The sequence below is a fragment of the Cornus florida genome, unplaced genomic scaffold (assembly GCF_030987335.1).
Source record: "Cornus florida cultivar Cherokee Brave unplaced genomic scaffold, ASM3098733v1 CherokeeBrave_3.0.0_Hap2_Chr01, whole genome shotgun sequence".
Taxonomy (NCBI): Eukaryota; Viridiplantae; Streptophyta; class Magnoliopsida; order Cornales; family Cornaceae; genus Cornus; species Cornus florida.
In genome coordinates this window covers 82,052,283-82,072,598 of record NW_026775571.1, presented here as the reverse complement: position 1 = coordinate 82,072,598, position 20,316 = coordinate 82,052,283, and the positions used below count along the sequence as shown (strand labels likewise).

Here is a 20,316-nt window from a genome sequence, read left to right as displayed (position 1 = left end):
GAAACAGAGGAGGGAGAATTAGGGTTTCGGCTAAGAACCAAGACTGAGCCAAGGAGAGGAGGAAGGGGTGTTGCTCGTGGGTTGAATCTAGGACAACAAAGGAGTGGACGACAATCAAGAGGTCACCGAAAAGTCTAGACAGAGGATGGTTAAAGGTTTCAAACCGAAACCGAAAGGCACGTTCTTTTCTTCCTCTCTCCTGTTGGCTGGTGTTCTGTGCACCTAGATAGACTCTAAGAGATTAATTGGATATAAATTGATGCTTACATGATTACTATATATTAAATTTGATTATCTGTTATCTGAGAAATGTATCTGAAATTATGCTCGCACGTATGGAGTTCATCGTCTGTTTTTAGCATAATATGTAGCTATTGTTTAATCGTTGTTTTGGAGTCTTAGTTATAAACCAAGGTCTGGACTGATACTAGAATGAGATTTAAGACCCTTAGGTTCAATTTAGATGAAGAACAATAAGACTGGAAGTGGCCAGAGATGAAGCAGAATGGTCGAAACCGAAGAAGACAGAGGATGATAGAGGTAGAGGCGGCTCTGCTTGGAGTAGAGCAGGCTCTACCCAAAGTAGAGAAGGCTCTACTCTGGAGGCTCCCTTTTATGCGTAAACTGGACTTTTGTGCACTGTTTGGGACTTGTTTAGTGTTCTGAAATGATTTTTGAAGTGTACTAAGGTTTTTAAATGTAATTTCATGAATTATTAAAACCTCACATGGCGGGAATTATATGTATAAATTAATGGAATTAACAGTGTGCAATTTAACAAACTTTGTATGCTGTTAACGGATGCAAGGAAGATAATTGCTTAATTTAATTTTAGCAATTTGTCGGATTATTTTATGATTATAAAACTTATTTTAAATACATGATGGGGTTATTTATTTATTAGAAATGATTCATGCATACTCTAGATGCTAATTGCTGAAATATTAAACCATTTTCTGCAATTGCATGAATTAACGTTTGGATTTAAATTGCTGAAATGTTAAACACTCTTCTGTAATTATTTGGTTAATGGTTTTGGATTGTAAATTGCTAAACTGTTATGTGTGTGTTATAATTTACATGGATATGGAGGATTGTATGCACCGGTATGGGACGGTGGCATACTAGGGATGGTTTAGCTTAAAAATGCTTAAACCTAACCTATCGGATTAAAGGAAAGGATTGTAAAATATTGAATCCTAATTTTGTTTAAGTCAAATCAACTGAGTAAGTTGAGAGACTATCTGGATTAATTGATGCTTGTGGTTTAGGTCAGATCAACTGAGTAAGTTGAGTGACCACATGGATTAACTGTTATTTGGAGTTAACTCGTATCAACTGAGTAGTTGAGTGGTTAATTGGATTATGAGTTATATGTCAGATCAACAAATAATTGAATGACATACTTTGGTTTGGACGGACTTTAAATATATGATTATAGTACCACGATATGAGCTTAAGTCTCAGAGTCGTTGGTTAAGGCGCGTAAATGCAGTGGATGCGTAGCTGGTTATGATAAGTTGAGGTGTACCCTGTTAGGTCTAGGTACTCATGCCCACATTTGGGTGTGTTTTTGCATATTGCCTTCTATTCGGGTTGAGACCCCCTATGTAGTCCAGTGAATGTCCCTTAGTGTGGATATTTATATATGTATGGACTAGATAGCTATTGTTGAGATATCTAGGGTGTATCTACGTATCGGGTCACTGTATGTATTGCAGTTAGAATAAAATTTGCATGTGGGCCTGACCCACTCTTATTTTTACATGTGTTCGTTAGTTCCAAGCTTAAAGCTTGATCGTGCTGAGCTGATACAGTCATTCACTCCACCGACGACGTAAGATTTTATTTCATATTTTAGGCTTGGGTTTTGTTTCCAGTTATTTGGTTTCAGTTGGGATATTGTAGGGGTCCACTAGATAGATTCCCGAGTTGTATAATATGGGGAACGATTTGTATCAGAAGATTTTGATTATCAATGAAAGTTATTAGTTTATCGTTTTAGTTCTTTTCAGCGTTTTTATTTATTCTTGTTAATCATATTTGTATTCTGTATTTGATTATTGCTAATTTATTTGATATCCTCGAGTAATTGGGCGTGGGCATGGCCAACCCGCATCAGGAGATCCGGGGGTATCACAGTTGGTATCAGAGCACTCCAGGTTCTAGTGTCATTAAGAGTGTCTTTTGTTATCGGACTTCCGCGTTACGTCTCTTAAAAACTTAGAGCCATAATAGGATTCGTTGTACTGTATTTACGGTTCTTTAAGAGGAGCTGATGTCAATTATATTCTGCAGTTACAGAATGGTTGACACTAGGAGAAGGATGGGGTCCAAGGCAAAAGCGATACAGACCCAAAGGAGTAAAGGAGTACATAGTCGAGTTCTTTGCCAAAAGCAGAACTTGGGATCGAAGGTTTAGTTATGGAATTGGCATTACTTGGAAAGTATAAGCTAAGAAAGGAATAGTGTGTAAGAGTTAGGTCACCGCATATTGGGGATAACACGACTTCAGTTGTTCTCAACTAGGAGACAAGTGAGAAGTAGGAGTCAGAAGAAGATCCTAATGGAATAGATTACAGAGTATCGAAGGAATAGGATACTAAATCTTCAGGATGAATGATTGCACGAGAATGGATCTTATTCACTTGTAGTGTAATAAATGATACAAGTAGGGTTGGTGTGAACCAATCTACATGTAGTTAAATTTTTGTATCATCTCTAAGAGAGCTATGTAAGAGGTACTTTTCAGGAGTTTAGGGATCGGATGGAGTTCTTTGCAGAAGGAAATACATAGTTATATATTATGTTCTGGAGAGTATAGGGATTAGGTTGTAACGTTCTAAGTTGCTTATTAAAGGCATGTTAAACGGTTTGTATTCCGTATATAAGGAGGAGGAGAGTTAAGCTCTTTGGCTTTTTGCTTAGGCAAACGATTGTTGCTATTAAGCTATGTTTAACGGATAGGTTTCAAGGTTGGATGGTTACCTACGAAACTATAAAAGGAAAGGGTGAACTAATCTAGTAAGGTTGAGTTGAAAGGAGACTTTCTTTTCTAGAAGGAACGATGTTTTAAGTATGATTATTTTTATTTTTGTTTTATAGTATGTGTTTTATGTGTTTCATTTTCGTTATTGTATGTATCTTATGTGTTTCATTTATTTTTCATTAATTAGTTCGGATTGGGAATATGGTTTAGTTGGGGGCACATGTATGTGATCAGCCAACTATGGTTTTAATAACATGGAATAATAGCGTTATTTACACTAGGATTGTAAGCATATGATTATAGAATTTGGTAGATATACACGAGTCTAGCCAATCTATTGGACTTAAATATGTATCATTATGGTATGCTACTTGGGATGGAAAAGTTAAACTATCAATACGTGTCAACTAACTTAAAACGATTAGTTTGATATGTTTCACACTAGGTACGGATTTGTTTTTACAACACCCTAATATTGGTGGTTGTTAATGGTTTGGGTATTCGTGACGTTGTGGTAAATAAAGACCACTGCAACACCACGATGGTTTATTGGAGGTATAGGATTTGCATAATGTCTTCTTTGGAAAATTTCAAAGGTTGTTCTTAAAGCGGAATAAGGATTTAGTACTAATTTTGGTACTTAGTGGAGTAGCATCTGTTGGGGATAAAGGACTGAATAAATTTTCATCAGTTTATCCTTAATCAAGAATTTTATTCATGAGGATGTGATATTAGGAGGAGTTGCCAGGGTTGCGTATTGAGGAGCAAGCAAAGTCTCTTCATTTGCACAAATAATATAATTTTTTTTTTAGGTCACAGTTCATAACAACTAGTTGATGCTAGGCGATTGATGACTATATAGAGGGTGGAAAAGTTCCATATTTGTTTGAAGCGAGACAAGGAGTCCAATTGACACTTATTTATATTAAAGAAGTAGGGTGTGTCAAAGGCAAGATGGTGGGACCGAGCACCCATATAAAGAAGAGGTGCACGGTGTGTGTGGAAAGGTTTTAACTGGTTGACTTTCGATGAATGGAATTACCGATTGACTTTCCATATCGGTAAGTTTATTACAAATCTGTATCTACGAATTTGGTTGCAGAATTAGCTTTTGTAGATTCTCCAATTTACATAATGGGTGCAGACAAAAAGCTGGTGGTACCAGACTAATGCTACTTTCGGTAGGTAGGTTGGAAAAAGGATGCAAGGCCTGAGGTTCATAACACTTAAGTTCTTTTTTCATTTGGGTGGAAAATATGATGCACTCACAAGATGGAGCAGATTTTTTTTTGAGGATCAGGAGGAGGAACAAAGTGATTTTGTCGTCTAGTCTAATATTTTTTAGATAATTGGGATGGACCAACAGAGATCACTAGATCCTTGCAGTCATTTTCTAAAATGAAGTAGAAATGATAGAGCATTTTCGCGGATTTAGTTGAGAGATTGCTGACTTTACAAAAGGGTCAGGATTCTGGATGGGATACCAGTTGATTTCTAATGAAATCAGCTCAATTTTTGGTTTTATTTTGAACTGGTAGAACATTAGATCATATAGATAAAATGGATTACGGGACGACTTAGATGCATCAAAGAGTTGATTCATACTTTAAATGAAGTTTTGTTGGGTGGAAGGGAATATAGAAGTGGATGCTTTCAACACCTAATAGGATGTTAATATCTTTCGGTTTGTTGTTGAGTTCACAGTTGGAATTTTGGCTTATATAATAATGACACTGGCTGTTAACGAGGAAATTAAGGAAGTCAGCTGCAAATATTGGGGTTGATCTTAGTGGTGGTTGTCGGAGTGAGTGTGATGTAAATTTTCGTCACTTCTTCTCAATGCACTCGGATGATTAAGGTATAACAAGACATCGAATGTCTGGTTAGGTAAACCGGTTGATGTAAGGACATGTTTAATTGGTATATCAGGATGGGTTGGTTTTAAACTAAGGTTATGCGTATGCAATACATGCTATGACTATGTGTGATTTAGTTCATTGTTAAGTTTAAAACTCGAGACATGATTGAATTGTCGGCATGGTTGATTTGCCCAAGTATCACTAAATATACTTAAAGAGGCATAGTTGATTTGCCAAAGTATCACTAAATATACTTAAAGAGGCATGGTTGATTTGCCAAAGACATAGTTTAATTGTCGACATGGTTGATTTGTCATAGTCTATATAAATATACTTAAGTTGGCATGGTTGATTTGCCAAGGGCATGGTTGAATTGTTAGGTATAAATAAATATATTCTTAACGGCCTGGTTGATTTGCTGAAGCATATGAAAATGCTTATTGCTTTGTTAAATTCGGTATTGGCTTTTGGTATTGCATATAGATTAAAGTTACCAAATTTGTGCAATTATTCTATGGAACTTGGAGGAATAAGGATTGCTACCCTTAACTATATATGGGGTAAGATTGAGTCGTTGTTAGATACAACCTAGGAGTTGTACATTTATGGCGTTTCTTAAATGTAGGAACCTTGTTTATTGTTGGATGGATTGGAATGTGGTGAGCCTATACACAGAGGCTGAGTCCACATAAGAACAAGAATGAAGTTTAAAAGTAAATAATTTAGAGTTTCGTGAATTCCGAGGACGGAATTCTTTTTGTTAAGGGGGAAGAATGTAATACCCCTAGTTTTAGAAGGATATAATTGGCAATTAATTATTTTATTTTATTGTATTTTAGTTGTTTATGTGGCTATGTGAGGATGTGGTTTCATGTAATATGTTTAAATGGATTAACTGTTTAATGATAAGTTGTGTGCTTAATGCTCTGTTCGTTAGGAAGGAAGAAAATTGGATGGAAGAGAGAGAAGAAGGGAATGATGAAACATCCCTAGGGAAGAGATTATGAACTTCCTTTGTTTTGTTCGGTTGGATGGAAGAGAAGAGAAGAACCTACCAAATTCCTTTGTTTGTTAGGAGGGAGGAAGGATAGAATTTAAATTTATTTTTACCATTATACCCTTCATTATTTTTTTTCTAGTTATCATCTTTGTTACTCATTTGAACAGTACCATTAATTTCACGACATTTGTTGTTTGCTTTATTTATATATACATATATATATGTATATGTATAAAATCATATTTCATCATGAATAATAATAATATAAAAAAGTACCCCACTATCTACTTGACAAATATTAAACAGGCTGATGGTCGGCAAAACACTAGACAAGTGCATATATGTCTACTATAGTGAGCAATTGGTCAATCAAATATTTATTTCCTATTAAAATTGCACCATTTGTAGTCATATAAACTGCCTTCAACCATTTAAAATGACAAACACTTGCCAAAATCAAAATTCCAAAAGACATAACTAAAATCCACCATTCTTATGAAAAAAAAAACACATTAATATCAAAGAATGAAAAAAAAAAAAATAGAAGAAGAAATCCGGTGAAGTTAAAGACTCCAAAACAATAAACATTCAAGAGTTGGTTGAAGTTAAAGACTTCAAAATAATAATCATTCAAGGGTTGGTTGCATCATCCATCATCTTGTATAACAAATCCTTGCGTCTCTCAGATGGCACGGCAAAGAATGCACTTTTGTGAGTCTGACTTTTAATAAGAAATATCAATGCATCCAACTGAAGTTCCTCAGGTACCCCAATGTTCAACAATTCTGCAAACACTTCATCTTCTGAATAGTAACGTGGTCGAGCTCTCTTAGAAATATCAATTCTTTTTTCTGCAATTGCGAGCCCTCTTTCCGCAACAAGATTTCCCTTCTCGATTGCCTCTGCTACTTTGTTAATTTTACCTCCGATAACTTCACACTCTTTCTCAAATAAATTAATCACCGACTCCTTTCTTTTTGTGCCCCTTGAAGATGTAACAACTTCTGAATTTGGTTGAGAAGATGCACTCATGGGAGAATTTTTTTCATTGTTGTTTGAATTTTTATTAGCTTGGTTCGAACTTCCATCTCTTGCCCATCCTTGAACTTTTTTTTTTTGCACTTACAGCTCCATCACCATTAGCTCTATCTTTTGCAAAAAGATCATACAATTTCTTATAAAATTTTATTTTAGTATGCCTCCATTTCGATGCTGATGGCTTTGCCTGTAAAATGTTTATAATAAATAAATAAATCATAACAACAATATTTGTTCTATAAATAATTTCATACCTCTATAAGGGCCTTCCAAACTTTGGGTTCTACCTCGAACAATTTTGTTTCTGGACTCCATGAAAATCCACTTAAATTTTTGAATAGATCATAACATGTATTGAAGTTAAGTTTCAAGGTTTTCATCCGGTTTTTTATGTGGTCCTTATCAAATGGATAACCAATTTTTTTAGTGCATTTTTTTATGACATTTGAATATGCTGTAGAGGTGAATGTTCCATCAACTCTATTACCATTTTCTTCTTGCTCCAACAATGCATCAATTAATACTTCATCCATTTCTTCTGCCCATCTTAGTGCATCCTTCTTATTTTCAGTTGCGTTCATATCTTTATTCGCTTTCTTCATCATTTTCCAAGTCTGCATTTTTCAATGTCATATGAAAAATAAATATAAGAAACAATTAATCACATCAACAGATTAACACAAAAATTTCACCACATTAGAGAAGTCACACAGACTATAAAAATGTAGGAGGTTTTATTGCTCTACTAATACGACACCAATAGATATTAAAATAGTTAAACAGGGAAAAAAAAAAAAAAAAAAAAAAACATAATTATACTCCATGTCCTAAATAATCCTCCCACATGCTAGCTGCTATTGAATTCCTTATAGTTGCTCCTTCGATAGCATCTACTTCATTATTACTTGTATCAAAGTCTTGTCCATTGTCTAGATTAGCATTAACATGATCGTGATCAACTTCTGCAATCAATCTTTCATCCGGATCAACACCTATTAGATAATTATGAAGTATACAACAAGCCAATACAATTTCTGTCACGGTGTTAACTCCATAATGAGATTCTACCCCACTTGAAATAATTGGAAATCTCTTTTTTACTACTCCAAATATTCTTTCAATTACATTTCGTAAAGAAGAATGTCGGTGGTTAAATAACTCTTCCATATTCTCTGGTGCACGTGATGAGTACTCTTTCAAGTGGTAGTACACACCTCTATATGGTGTAATCAGCCCACCATTTAGCATGTAACCTCCATCCACTAGATAATATTTACCTATAGCAATAAGTAATAAAAAAATCATTTATTTGTTTAAAAATTAAAAACTATATATTATTGTCTTTGAATTACCTGTAGGGATGATTAGTTTATCTTGATGCTCTTTTAGTGCATTTTTAATTATCCTTGAGTCAGTTGCAGTTCCTTCCCAACCCGGTAAAACATACGTAAACTTCATGTCGAATGAGCATGCTGCTAAGACATTTTGTGTTGGGTTGTCTTTTCTTCCTCGATATCTCGGTTCATTTGTTTTAGACACTTTGACACGAATATGAGTTCCATCTATTGCTCCTACATAGTCCTAGAATTATTGAAAACACTTCTATAATTTTCATATGTAGATATAATAATGTGAATTAGTGGTTTAACATTCTGTTACCTTGAAATACGGATAGAATCTATTGCTGTTGAGTATTTCTGGAGGGACGTCTAAACCACTAGGTTGTTGTAGAAAAATTTCTTCTAATGTGATTATTGCTCTTAACACATCATGGAAATGACGACTAATAGTGTCACCGGATCGGCAAAAAAAAAAATCGAATGGCACGGTTTTTCACATTATGTGCTAATATATAGAGAAACTTGGCCACTTGCTCCTCGACTAAAGCATTTTTATTGTCCTTGAGGCGACTAGTGCTACGGAGTATATGGCACAACTTGGAAAATGCATGTGGCCCCATACGAATTATGTCACGACAATTTTCATTTGAATCAAGTTTATTCATTAGTTGTTCTCTTGCTCTTTGTTTGTCTTCATTGATGTCGTTGATAGGCCTATCTATATAATGTGAATGGAATACTTCTCCCATCAAATAAAGACCATAAACAACATAAAAAATTACTTGTACCACTGTCATTCGCCATCGTTGTTCCCAAGCATTCAATTGCCCTACGCTATCTTCCCACTAATTTTCTTTGCCACACTCATCTAAATTCTCCTCTTCATTCTCATCCTAGTTAGCATGTATATTTTTTCCAAAATTATCATGCCAATTATGTTCCTTGTCCATCTACCAAATAAATGTCATTTGTATCTAAATAATTAGTGAAACAATTATTCAAATCACATACAATGTTATAAAGGTAAAATGTTTAATTAATATATATATATATACTTCTCCACAGTTATACAATTGTTTAATAAATGTTTAATTAATATTTTTATTTATTAAATGGTACTGTTTAGGCATTTGATGAACAATGAAAACCTACCCATAATTTTTGATGGATTTGTAGAAACATGAACATTTCAGGTTCTTGTGTCTTCCTTATTTATGCTATTTTCTATTATGGTAGTTTTTGTAATGATTGTTAGAACACCAATTATTCAAGTTAATTTATGTAAGAACTACAGAAACATGATGGGGTTGCGATAATTTTCTACATTATACTAAAATATTTGACTTGTAGAAACAAGCTCTTCTGCTATTGTGTTGAATTATGTATTCAAGTATCTGTGATCAGGCCTGTCATCCTTAGATTTTTAACCTATGCTCTGTTCGTGGTCAGAACAGTTTGGCGTTTCATAAAGCACTCTCAGAGCAACCTAAGGATCCTTTGGTAGTCACTGCATTTAGCCTTACCGTCCACAATGGTGGAGATATGTTGGAAGCCTTAAATATAACGAACAGTATCTCTATAGCACATGACGACATCTTAAGTTAATTTATTAGAACCTCAGAATTTGAATTTTGATGCATTGGTGGATGAGGTTATGAACAGTATCTCCAGAGCACGTGTTATATCTATTATTTTAAGTTAATTTATAAGATAATATAGAAATCCCATACTGTAGATTATCTAAAGTTCATACGCAACATAGCAAACAGCAGATTAACATCCGATTTCAAAATTTTCACCTTGCATCAATAGCAATATATATGTATATATATAGATATAACACATGAATCAAATCTACTTGTAAATATTGTCGATCTATGTATATGTATAGAGAAGAGAAAGTGCAAGAGAGAGTTTCTTACCTGCATGAGAGAGATCACTGGAGAGAGATTGCTAGAGAGAGTTCAACGTGAAGGTCAATTTTGTTTCTTGATAGGGTTTTGCGTGAGACGAGATGTGTACAAGGTTTATTTTTTAATTTTTGGGAAGGATAATCTAGTAATTTAATAACTCCACTTGTTTTCTCTCTTGTCTTTCGCCCAAATTTGGGCAGATGAAAATTTATAAAGCAGGAGGGATAAGCCATCCTTCCTATTATCCTTTCTCTCCATATCTCCTTCCTACTGAACAAAGGAATTTTGTTCCTTCCCTCCTATTTTCTTTCCACCCCTATTCCTTCCTTCCTACCGAACAGAGCCTAAGTGTTTTTAATTAATTGTTTAAATGTTTTTAAATTACAATTTTGATTATTTGCTTAATTGTCTAAATGTTTAATTGGTTATTTGAATTGTTTATTTTAATTGAATTATATGCTTAGGTGGCATTTGAATGTTTAATTAAATGTATTATTTTATTTTTAAAAATGAGGTTGGGCTTGGATAGGATTCACGGACTGTTCGGATAATGTAAATGGGTACAGTTTTTACCCATGGAAGTATATACATGTATATATGGGTATATATGTATATAGGGTAGTTTTAATTATTGGTATTTATTAATAATTAAACTGGTATTATTAATCATAATTTAACATATGTTATAATTTTAGGGTTACGTATATTCTTAAGTATTTAGCTGACTTGGATTATAACTTTTGTGGTTGTTCTTTTCTTTCTCGGAGAAAAATTAGAATTAGGTTTTTCCTAAGCCTATATAAATTCAACATTACATCGTCTTAGGGTTTTGTAAAATAAACACAAACTATTGACACGAACAGTGAGTTTTTGAGGAGAAACAGAGGAGGGAGAATTAGGGTTTCGGCTAAGAACCAAGGCTGAGCCAAGGAAAGGAGGAAGGGGTGTTGCTCGTGGGTTTAATCTAGGACAACAAAGGAGTGGACGACAATCAAGAGGTCGCCAAAAAGTCTAGACAGAGGACGGTTAAAGGTTTCAAACTGAAACTGAAAGGCAAGTTCTTTTCTTCCTCTCTCTTGTTGGCTTGTGTTCTGTGCACCTAGATAGACTCTATGAGATTAATTGGATATAAATTGATGCTTACAACATTATTATATGTTAAATTTGATTATCTGTTATCTGTGAAATTCATCTAAAATTATGCTCGCATGTATGGAGTTCATCGTCTATTTTTAGCATAATATGTCGCTACTGTTTAATCATTGTTATGGAGTCCTACGATTATAAACCAAGGTCTGGATGGATACTAGAATGAGATTTAAGACCCTTAGGTTCAATTTAGATGAAGAACAATAAGACTGGAAGCGGCCGGAGACGAAGCTGAACGGTCGAAAACGAAGAAGACAGAGGATGATAGAGGTAGAGGCGGCTTTACTTGGAGTAGAGCAGGCTTTACTCCCGGAGGCTCCCTTTTATACGTAAACTGGACTTTTGTGCACTGTTTGGGACTTGTTTCGTGTTCAGAAATGATCATGTCCTTACAAACTTTTACAATAGCTTTTTCTGCTACTACTATGCCCATCGGTCGGGCGGCTGATGGCAATCATCAGTCGGCTGAGTTTTGTAAAAAGAATTTAATACCCTTGTTTTCATCTTTGATCCTATAAAAAAATAAAAAATAAAAATTAATGGGCTTGGATAAGATTCACGGACTGTTTGGATATTGTAAATGGGTACAGTTTTTACCCATGAAAGTATATACATGTATATATAGGTATATATGTATATAGGGTAGTTTTAATTATTGGTATTTATTAATAATTAAACTGGTATTATTAATCATAATTTAACATATGTTATAATTTTAGGGTTACGTATATTCTTAAGTATTTAGCCGACTTGGATTATAACTTTTGTGGTTGTTCTTTTCTTTCTCAGAGTAAAATTAGAATTAGGTTTTTCCTAAGCCTATATAAATTTAACATTACGTTGTCATGGGGTTTTGTAAAATAAACACAAACTATTGACACGAACAGTGAGTTTTTGAGGGGAAACAGAGGAAGGAGAATTAAGGTTTCGGCCAAGAACCAAGGCTGAGCCAAGGAGAGGAGGAAGGGGTGTTGCTTGTGGGTTGAATCTAGGACAACAAAGGAGTGGACGACAATCAAGAGGTAGTCGGAAAGTCTAGACAAAGGATGGTTAAAGGTTTCAAATCGAAACCGAAAGGCAAGTTCTTTTCTTCCTCTCTCCCATTGGCTTGTGTTCTGTGCACCTTGATAGACTCTAGGAGATTAATTGGATATAAATTGATGCTTACATGATTATTATATGTTAAATTTGATTATCTGTTATCTGTGAAATTTATCTAAAATTATTCTTGCATGTATGGAGTTCATCGTTTGTTTTTAGTATGATATGTCACTACTATTTAATCATTGTTTTGGAGTCTTAGATTGATACTAGAATGAGATTTAAGACCCTTAGGTTCAATTTAGATGAAGAACAATAAGACTGGAAGCGGTCGGAGATGAAGCAGAATGGTCGAAAATGAAGAAGACAGAGGATGATAGAGGTAGAGACGGCTCTACTTGGAGTAGAGTAGGCTCTACCCAAAGTAGAGGCGGCTCTACTCCTGGAGGCTCCCTTTTATGTGGAGTAGAGCAGGCTCTACTGCTGGAGGCTCCCTTTTATGCCTAAACTGGACTTTTGTGCACTGTTTGGTGTTCTGAAATGATTTTTGAAGTATATTGAGGGTTTTAAATGTAATTTCATGAATTATTAAAACCTCACATGGCGGGAATTATATGTATAAATTAATGGAATTAATAGTGTGCAATTTAACAAACTTTGTATACTGTTAACGGATGGAAGGAACATAATTGCTTAATTTAATTTTAGCAATTTGTCAGATTATTTTATGGTTATAAAACTTATTTTAAATGCATGATAGGGTCATTTATTTATTAGAAATGATTCATGTATGCTCTGGATGCTTATTGTTAAAATATTAAACCATTTTCTGTAATTGCATGAATTAATGCTTGGATTTAAGTTGTTGAAATGTTAAACACTCTTCTGTAATTATTTGGTTAATGGTTTTGGATTTTAAATTGCTAAACTGTTATGTGTGTATTGTTATTTACATGGATATGGAGGATTGTATGCGCCGGTATGGGATGGTGGCATACTAGGGATGGTTTAGCTCAAAAATGCTTAAAGGAAAGGCTTGTAAAATATTAAATCCTAATTTTGTTTAAGTCGAATCAACTGAGTAAGTTGAGAGACTATCTGGATTAATTGATGCTTGCAGTTTAGGTCAGATCAACTGAGTAAGTTGTGTGACCACATAGATTAACTGTTGTTTGGAGTTAACTTGTATCAACTGAGTAGTTGAGTGGTTAATTGGATTATGAGTCTTATGTCAGATCAATAAAGAATTGAATAACATACTCTGGTTTGGACGGACTTTAAATATATAATTATGGTACCACGATATGAGCTTGAGTCTCAGAGTTGTTGGTTAGGGCGCGTAAATGCAGTGGATGCGTAGCTGGTTATGATAGGTTGAAGTGTACCCTATTATGTCTAGGTACTCATGCCCACCTTTGGGTGCAGTTTTGCATGTTGTGTAATACCCCTAATTTTAAAAGGATAGTCCTAAAATTTATTTAATTGTTGAATTGCATTTTAATTTATTAATTGTGCATTATTTAAATTACTTGTGATATGTGGTGGTTTTATTTAATTATTTTATTTAATTGTGATTTCTATTTTTGTGTTTAATTAGATAGTTTTGAAATTGTTAATTGATTAATTATTTTAATTGCATGGTTGTATTAATTGAATTATGTTAACTGTGTTGTTTTTAAATTAGGTTTTTAGAAGTCACATAAGTAGCCGACGTAATTAAACATTAATTAGGTTGTGTTATGGGCCGAGTTTTCAGTTTAGGGTTTGATTGAAACTAGGGTTTTGGAGTAAACCTATAAAACTATGTATCACGTTCTGTTTAGGGTTTTAGAACCCTATTCATGACATATAGAGAATAGTGAGATAGATAGAGGAGTTTGGCAGAGAACAGAGAGGGAAAACCAAAGGATCGCCGGGGAAACTTAGGAGAAAGACGCTAAGATTTTTGAACCGAGTCTCACAGACAAGTTTTATATCTAACTCTATCTATTTAGCCTGTGTTCTTTGCATCTCTAACACAATCCCAGGATGAGTAAAAGCTAAATTAATTTACTTGGTTGCATGAAAATAGGTTGTGTTATGGGCCGAGTTTTCAGTTTAGGGTTTGATTGAAACTAGGGTTTTGGAGTAAATCTATAAAACTATGTATTACATTCTGTTTAGGGTTTTAGAACCCTATTCGTAGCATACAGAGAATAGTGAGACGAATAGAGGAGTTTGGGAGAGAACAGAGAGGGAAAACCAAAGGATCGCTGGGGAAACTTAGGAGAAAGACGCTGAGATTTCTGAACCGAGTCTCACAGGCAAGTTTTATATCTAACTCTATCTCTTTGGCCTATGTTCTTTATATCTCTAACACAATCCTAGGATGAGTAAAAGCTAAATTAATTTACTTGGTTGCATGAAATTTGTTCAAAACAGTATGTGTTTCCGCTTAAGTATTGTGCTTGTTTTAAATATGTTTTGCAAAATTCTTATTCCAATTGATTTTGATTAATAAGTATTGAATTTAATTAACTTTGGAACACCCTAGGACTTAGTTTTAATCAGTAATAAACTTGGTTGGAGGAACACAGTTGCCGGACACTGCCGAAATTAGAGAAGACGACGCATAGGGGGAGGAGCTTGCTTTATTTTAAAAAGAGCAGGCTCACCAAAAAAAGGAGCATGCTCTACCTTAGGTAGAGCCAGCTATTTAGAGTCTAGAGATGGCTCCACCATGGGTGGAGCCGGCTCTACCTTGTTGTGGAGTCGGCTTCACCTTGTGTGGAGCCAGCTCCTTCGACGGTTTCTAGTTTTTGGGTTTTTCTGCGAACCTAGGCTACTGTGGTTGAAATTTTAATGTTCCAGATTGAATCAAGAGTTTTTCTAGGGGTATTCAGTAATGTATAAACCCTTGCTAAATTTTCAGAAAGCCTGGTAATTCATAATCTACCATAAGAAACTAAAATAGGGAACAATCGGGAACTTTTAGGAAAGTGTTCAGTTTTACTTTAATGCAAATAATTCAAGTTGATTGTACTAAATTTAGCAATTAAATTAGGAAGTTTATGTTAAAATCATGTGACAATGGTATGGGATTAAACATCTCAATTTATATAATGTCTGTTATGCTTGACAGGAGATTCGTCGATGTTTACAAGTCTATTTGTATTACCAACTTATTGGATGATGTGGAATGGTTTAAGTGAGCCTGTTAATTCTAATATTGATATTAGTCTACAAATAGGGGATTAAAGGATGGATTACACTTATTCTCTGCATTCCTAAACTGTTAAGAGAATTATGTACTGTTCGTGTATGACAAGCATGCTATTTACATATTCTTGCTGTACTTGTTATGGATGCGTTGATATTGCTATTTATAATGTCATCTGCATTATCAATAATTGGATGGATGGGGTTATACTTGTTATGGATTTATTGATATTGATTTTTATCTCAGCATTTTTATTATCAACACTGGATGGATGGTTTGTATGCACCGGTATGGGACGGTGACATACTAGGGATTAGCTCAAAAATGCTAAGTCCTACCTACTCTGGATTAAGGGATGGATTAACTACAAAAGTTAAATCCTACCTGTATTTTATGTCAGATCACTAAATAGTTGAGTGACACCTTGGTTTGGAATGGAATTTAAATATATTTTTATAGTGCCACGATATGAGCCTGAGTCTCAGAGTCGTGGTTAGGGAGCGTTTGGATATGTACCCTGCTAGGTCTAGGTAGTCATGCCCACCCCAAGTGCGTTTTGCATGGTGCCTACTAGTCAGGTTGAGACGCGTCTATAGTCTAGTGAGAGTCCCGTAGTGTGATTATATATATATATATATATATACCTATGGACTATTTAGTTATTGTTGGATTATTTAGGATGTACATGCGTATCGGGTCTTTGCTTGGATTGTAGTAGTATAGAACTTACTAGTGGCCTTGACCCACTTATCATTTTTCAAGTATCGGATGTTTCCAGTCTTAGGGCTTGTTCAAGCTGAGTAGAGACGATCTTCCATTCTACCGACTGCGTAGGACTTCTTTCTAGATATTAGATTCGGATTTTATCTTCAGTTTTTTACTTTCGTTCAGTTTCTGATTTTTATTAGGGGTCCACTAGAGATGGATTCCCGAGTTGTAAACTTATGGAGTTTTGGATTATCAGAGTATAACAATTTTATATAAGGATTTTATTCCTAGTTTCTTTCAGCTTATTATATTTTTCTTATTCAATTTGTATTCCGTGTTCTTTATAACATATTAATTGTCTGATATCCCTCAAGTTTGGGCCTGGGCCTGATCAACCCGCGTCTCGAATCTGAGGGGTGTCACATATTGCCTTCTATTCAGGTTAAGACCCCCTATATAGTCCAGTGAATGTCCCTTAGTGTGGATATTTATATATGTATGGACTAGATAGCTATTATTGAGATATCTAGGGTGTATTTGTATATCGGGTCACTGTATGGATTGCAGTTAAAATAGAATTTGCATGTGGGCCTAACCCACTCTTATTTTTACAGGTGTTCGTCGGTTCCAGGCTTAAAGCTTGATCGTGCTGAGCAGATACAGTTATTCACTCCACCGACGACGTAGGATTTTATTTCATGTTTTAGGCTTGGGTTTTGTTTCCAGTTATTTGGTTTCAGTTGGGATATTTTAGGGGTCTACTAGATGGATTCCCGAGTTGTATAATATGGAGAACGATTTGTATCAAAAGATTTTGATTATCAATGAAAGTTATTAGTTTATCATTTCAGTTCTTTTCAGCATTTCTATTTATTCTTGTTAATTATATTTGTATTCTATGTTCGATTATTGCTAATTGATTTGATATCCTTGGGTAATCGGGCGTGGGCCTGGCCAACCCGCATCTGGAGATCCGGGGGTATCACAAAATTCGGTCTTTCTCTGGTGGTATTTTTCTATCTCAGAAGAAATATATACAGGATTTTCTTACTCAAACAAAAATGCTTGACAGCTCTCTTATAGCTACACCGATGATTATTAAAGAAAAGTTAGCATGTTCTGATGTCAATCAAATTGATACCACTGCTTATCGTGGCATCGTTGGTGCTTTGCAATACTTAACCTTCACAAGACCCGACATCATTCATGCAGTCAATCGGGTATGTCAGTATTTTAACAATCCAACTTTAGTTCACATGAAAGCAGTTAAGTGAATCCTATGGTATCTTAAAGGAACTCAACATTTTGGGCTACGTTATCTTTCTCAAAGTTTTTTTTATCTTTGTATGGTTTTAGGAATGCCGACTGGGTTGGATGTCCAATTACAAGGAGAAGTACTACGGGTTTTTGTGTCTTCTTTGGTGCAAATCGTGTTTCATGGTGTTCAAAGAAGCAACCGACAGTCGCTCGATCTAGTTCAGAGGCAGAATATTGGTCTATGGCCTCCACTATCGCCTAAATCACTTAGTTAACATTTTTGCTCAGAGACATTGGTATAACACTTTGTCAACCTCCTCAGTTATTTTGTGACAATATTAGTGTACTTCATATATCCGTCAATCTAATGTTTCATGCTCGATCTAAACATATCGAGCTTGACTATCATTTTGTTCGTGAAAAGGTTGCTATGGGTATTCTTATTACACGATACATCCCTTCATCCTCTCAACCATCGGATATTTTTACAAAACCGTTGCCCAAACAAGCGTTCACTTTCTTTCGCGATAAACTGGGAGTCCACATTCATTCCCTCTCCAGCTTGAGGGGGTGTGTTAGGAAAAATATCCCTACAATTATGGCGATGAATATACAGAGTTTGTTAAGGAAACAAACTCCTCAAATTATGGCAGTATCAAGGACGATCATCAAAGGTCAATCACAACTATTACACATTAAATCACAGCTATTACTCTTTCTCATTATGCAAAATTTTTATGTAATTAATGTGCACAAAATGGTAATTAGTGTGCACAATAGGTGTATATATTTTGTACGATTGATTAATGAAAATATCGCTTCCCTTACCAAATTATTCAAATTATTCATATTCAACCCTAAGAAATTGGAGAGAATGAAGCTGCCCAAATGGTGAAAGATGTTTACATCGTTTACAGTGGGACATATCAATTCGGACTAGATTTGGAAGGGATAATCCAATTTCGCCAACCATCATCCAACTTGGGAAACTCACTCCCCGATAATACTTTATTTGTAGCTCCTTTAAATTTGGGTGTGAACGTAAGGCTTCCAACAATAACTTTTCCCAATCATCTGTATCTCTCTAGAAATCTAATAGCAGTGACTTAGCACCTATGGTCCCCTCGATTATATCTTATGCTGTTGCTTTTTGTAAACACCTGTGGCCACCTGAATCCCTAATTCCAAATGTGATTCGTAACCTTCCCCGTAGATTATTTAGACCGTGCAATTCACTCAGTCGACTATATGAATCCGTTGCAAACAATGTTACTATTAAAAGAGATGTCAACTTACCCAATCCATACGGCATGCTAGTCAAGGAATCACATCTTTAAGACTCCGGCATCCATTGAGTTTTAAGGTCTGCAAATTTTGCAACATGGTTATTGAACTTGGCAAAGTCTTGATAGAATAATTTTCACTTAGATCAAGATACCTTAAATGTTTCACCTTGCTTATGTAACTCAGCACAATTTTAAACCATGTGTGATACAAATCTAATACACGAAACCTTTTAAAAGTTGAAACAACAATCCCTTTGAAAACTAATTTATCAAAAAAATCAATCTCTTCACCATTCATAATAATTGTCCATAACTTTTTAGCTCTAACCAGGGTTGAAATTTTTTGTGATGAATTTATACCGAAATCAAGTGACACATGTCGAGTTCTTTCACTAACATTTTTTACATTCAAATTCGCCAAGGAAAATCTGGTCCCAAGAGTGCAAGGTCGTGGACAAAATCATGCATTTTGCTACTTATTATATCACCCCATTTATCTATTTCAATATCTTGAAAAAGGGACCTTTTCAGTAAATTCATAAAATACGAATTACCAACATTCTCCAATAATTGATTCTCATTCGTTGGCTGAATAAATCCCTCTGCAATCCACAATTGGATTAAATCTTGATTATCAATTTTTTGATCCTTCAAATATAAGGAACAGAATGCAAAGCATCTCTTCAGCTCCAAAGGAAGGTAATCATAACTGGACTTTAGTATTGGCAAAATCACATCCTCTTCTTCAGCTATTTTTGACAAATTATTCTTTTTAAAATGCAACAATTGTATCTTTAGTGTATAATAGGCTTCCTATAGCCCTTATGCAAGAGGGACTCCTTTACACTTCTGAACAATTTCCTTACCAATTGTTACTTTAAATGTATTCTCTGACTCTTTCCTTTGTTTGAATGCCATTTTCTCAAATAACAACCAGGCCTCCTCCTTAGTTAAGCCTTTTACAAAATATGGTGAATTTGTCCCTGTAACATTTGCAACTAACTCAGTACGACTAGTTACTAAGATCTTACTTCCTCTCGAACCACCCATCAACAAATCTATCAATTTTAACCATTTGTTACGATTCTCATTCGACACATCATCCAATACAAGTAAATATTTCTTTCCATTGATTTCTTTACTAAGCATTTCTTGCAATTTATCCATGAAAAGATTTTCAGGCATTTTGCCTTTTGCAGACCCTATGACTTTTCTGCAATTAATGAGCTTCACATCAAAGATGTCAGACACACACACCCACATCTTAAGATCAAAATGTTTAGTGACACTCTTGTCGTTGTATACTAATTATGCAAGTGTGGTCTTTCCTAGTCCCCCAATTCTAACTAATGCAATGACTAACACATTCTGATCTTGAATGTTGCTATCCAATAAAAGTTGTACAATTGTCATTTTATGTGATACCCCCTAATTTCGGAATACGGGTTGATCAAATCTGCGTACAAAATTAAGGGATATCAAAACAATTGAAGTATTTCAAAAAAACATAGATTACAAAATGAAATAAATAATAAAT

General features: G+C 34.7%; 1 protein-coding gene across 1 annotated transcript; it reads right to left on the bottom strand.

The window, feature by feature from the left end:
- Positions 1-19,601: 19,601 nt before the first annotated feature.
- LOC132276129 (putative disease resistance protein RGA4) lies at positions 19,602-20,042 on the bottom strand. The gene has a single exon (XM_059777408.1). It carries the CDS (start codon positions 20,040-20,042, stop codon positions 19,602-19,604), a length of 441 nt encoding a protein of 146 aa, XP_059633391.1.
- Between the last annotated feature and the right edge of the window lie 274 nt (positions 20,043-20,316).

Excerpts from the sequence above, each read along its gene's own strand:
- LOC132276129 (XM_059777408.1), bottom strand. The coding sequence starts at position 20,042 with ATGTGGGTGTGTGTGTCTGACATCTTTGATGTGAAGCTCATTAATTGC.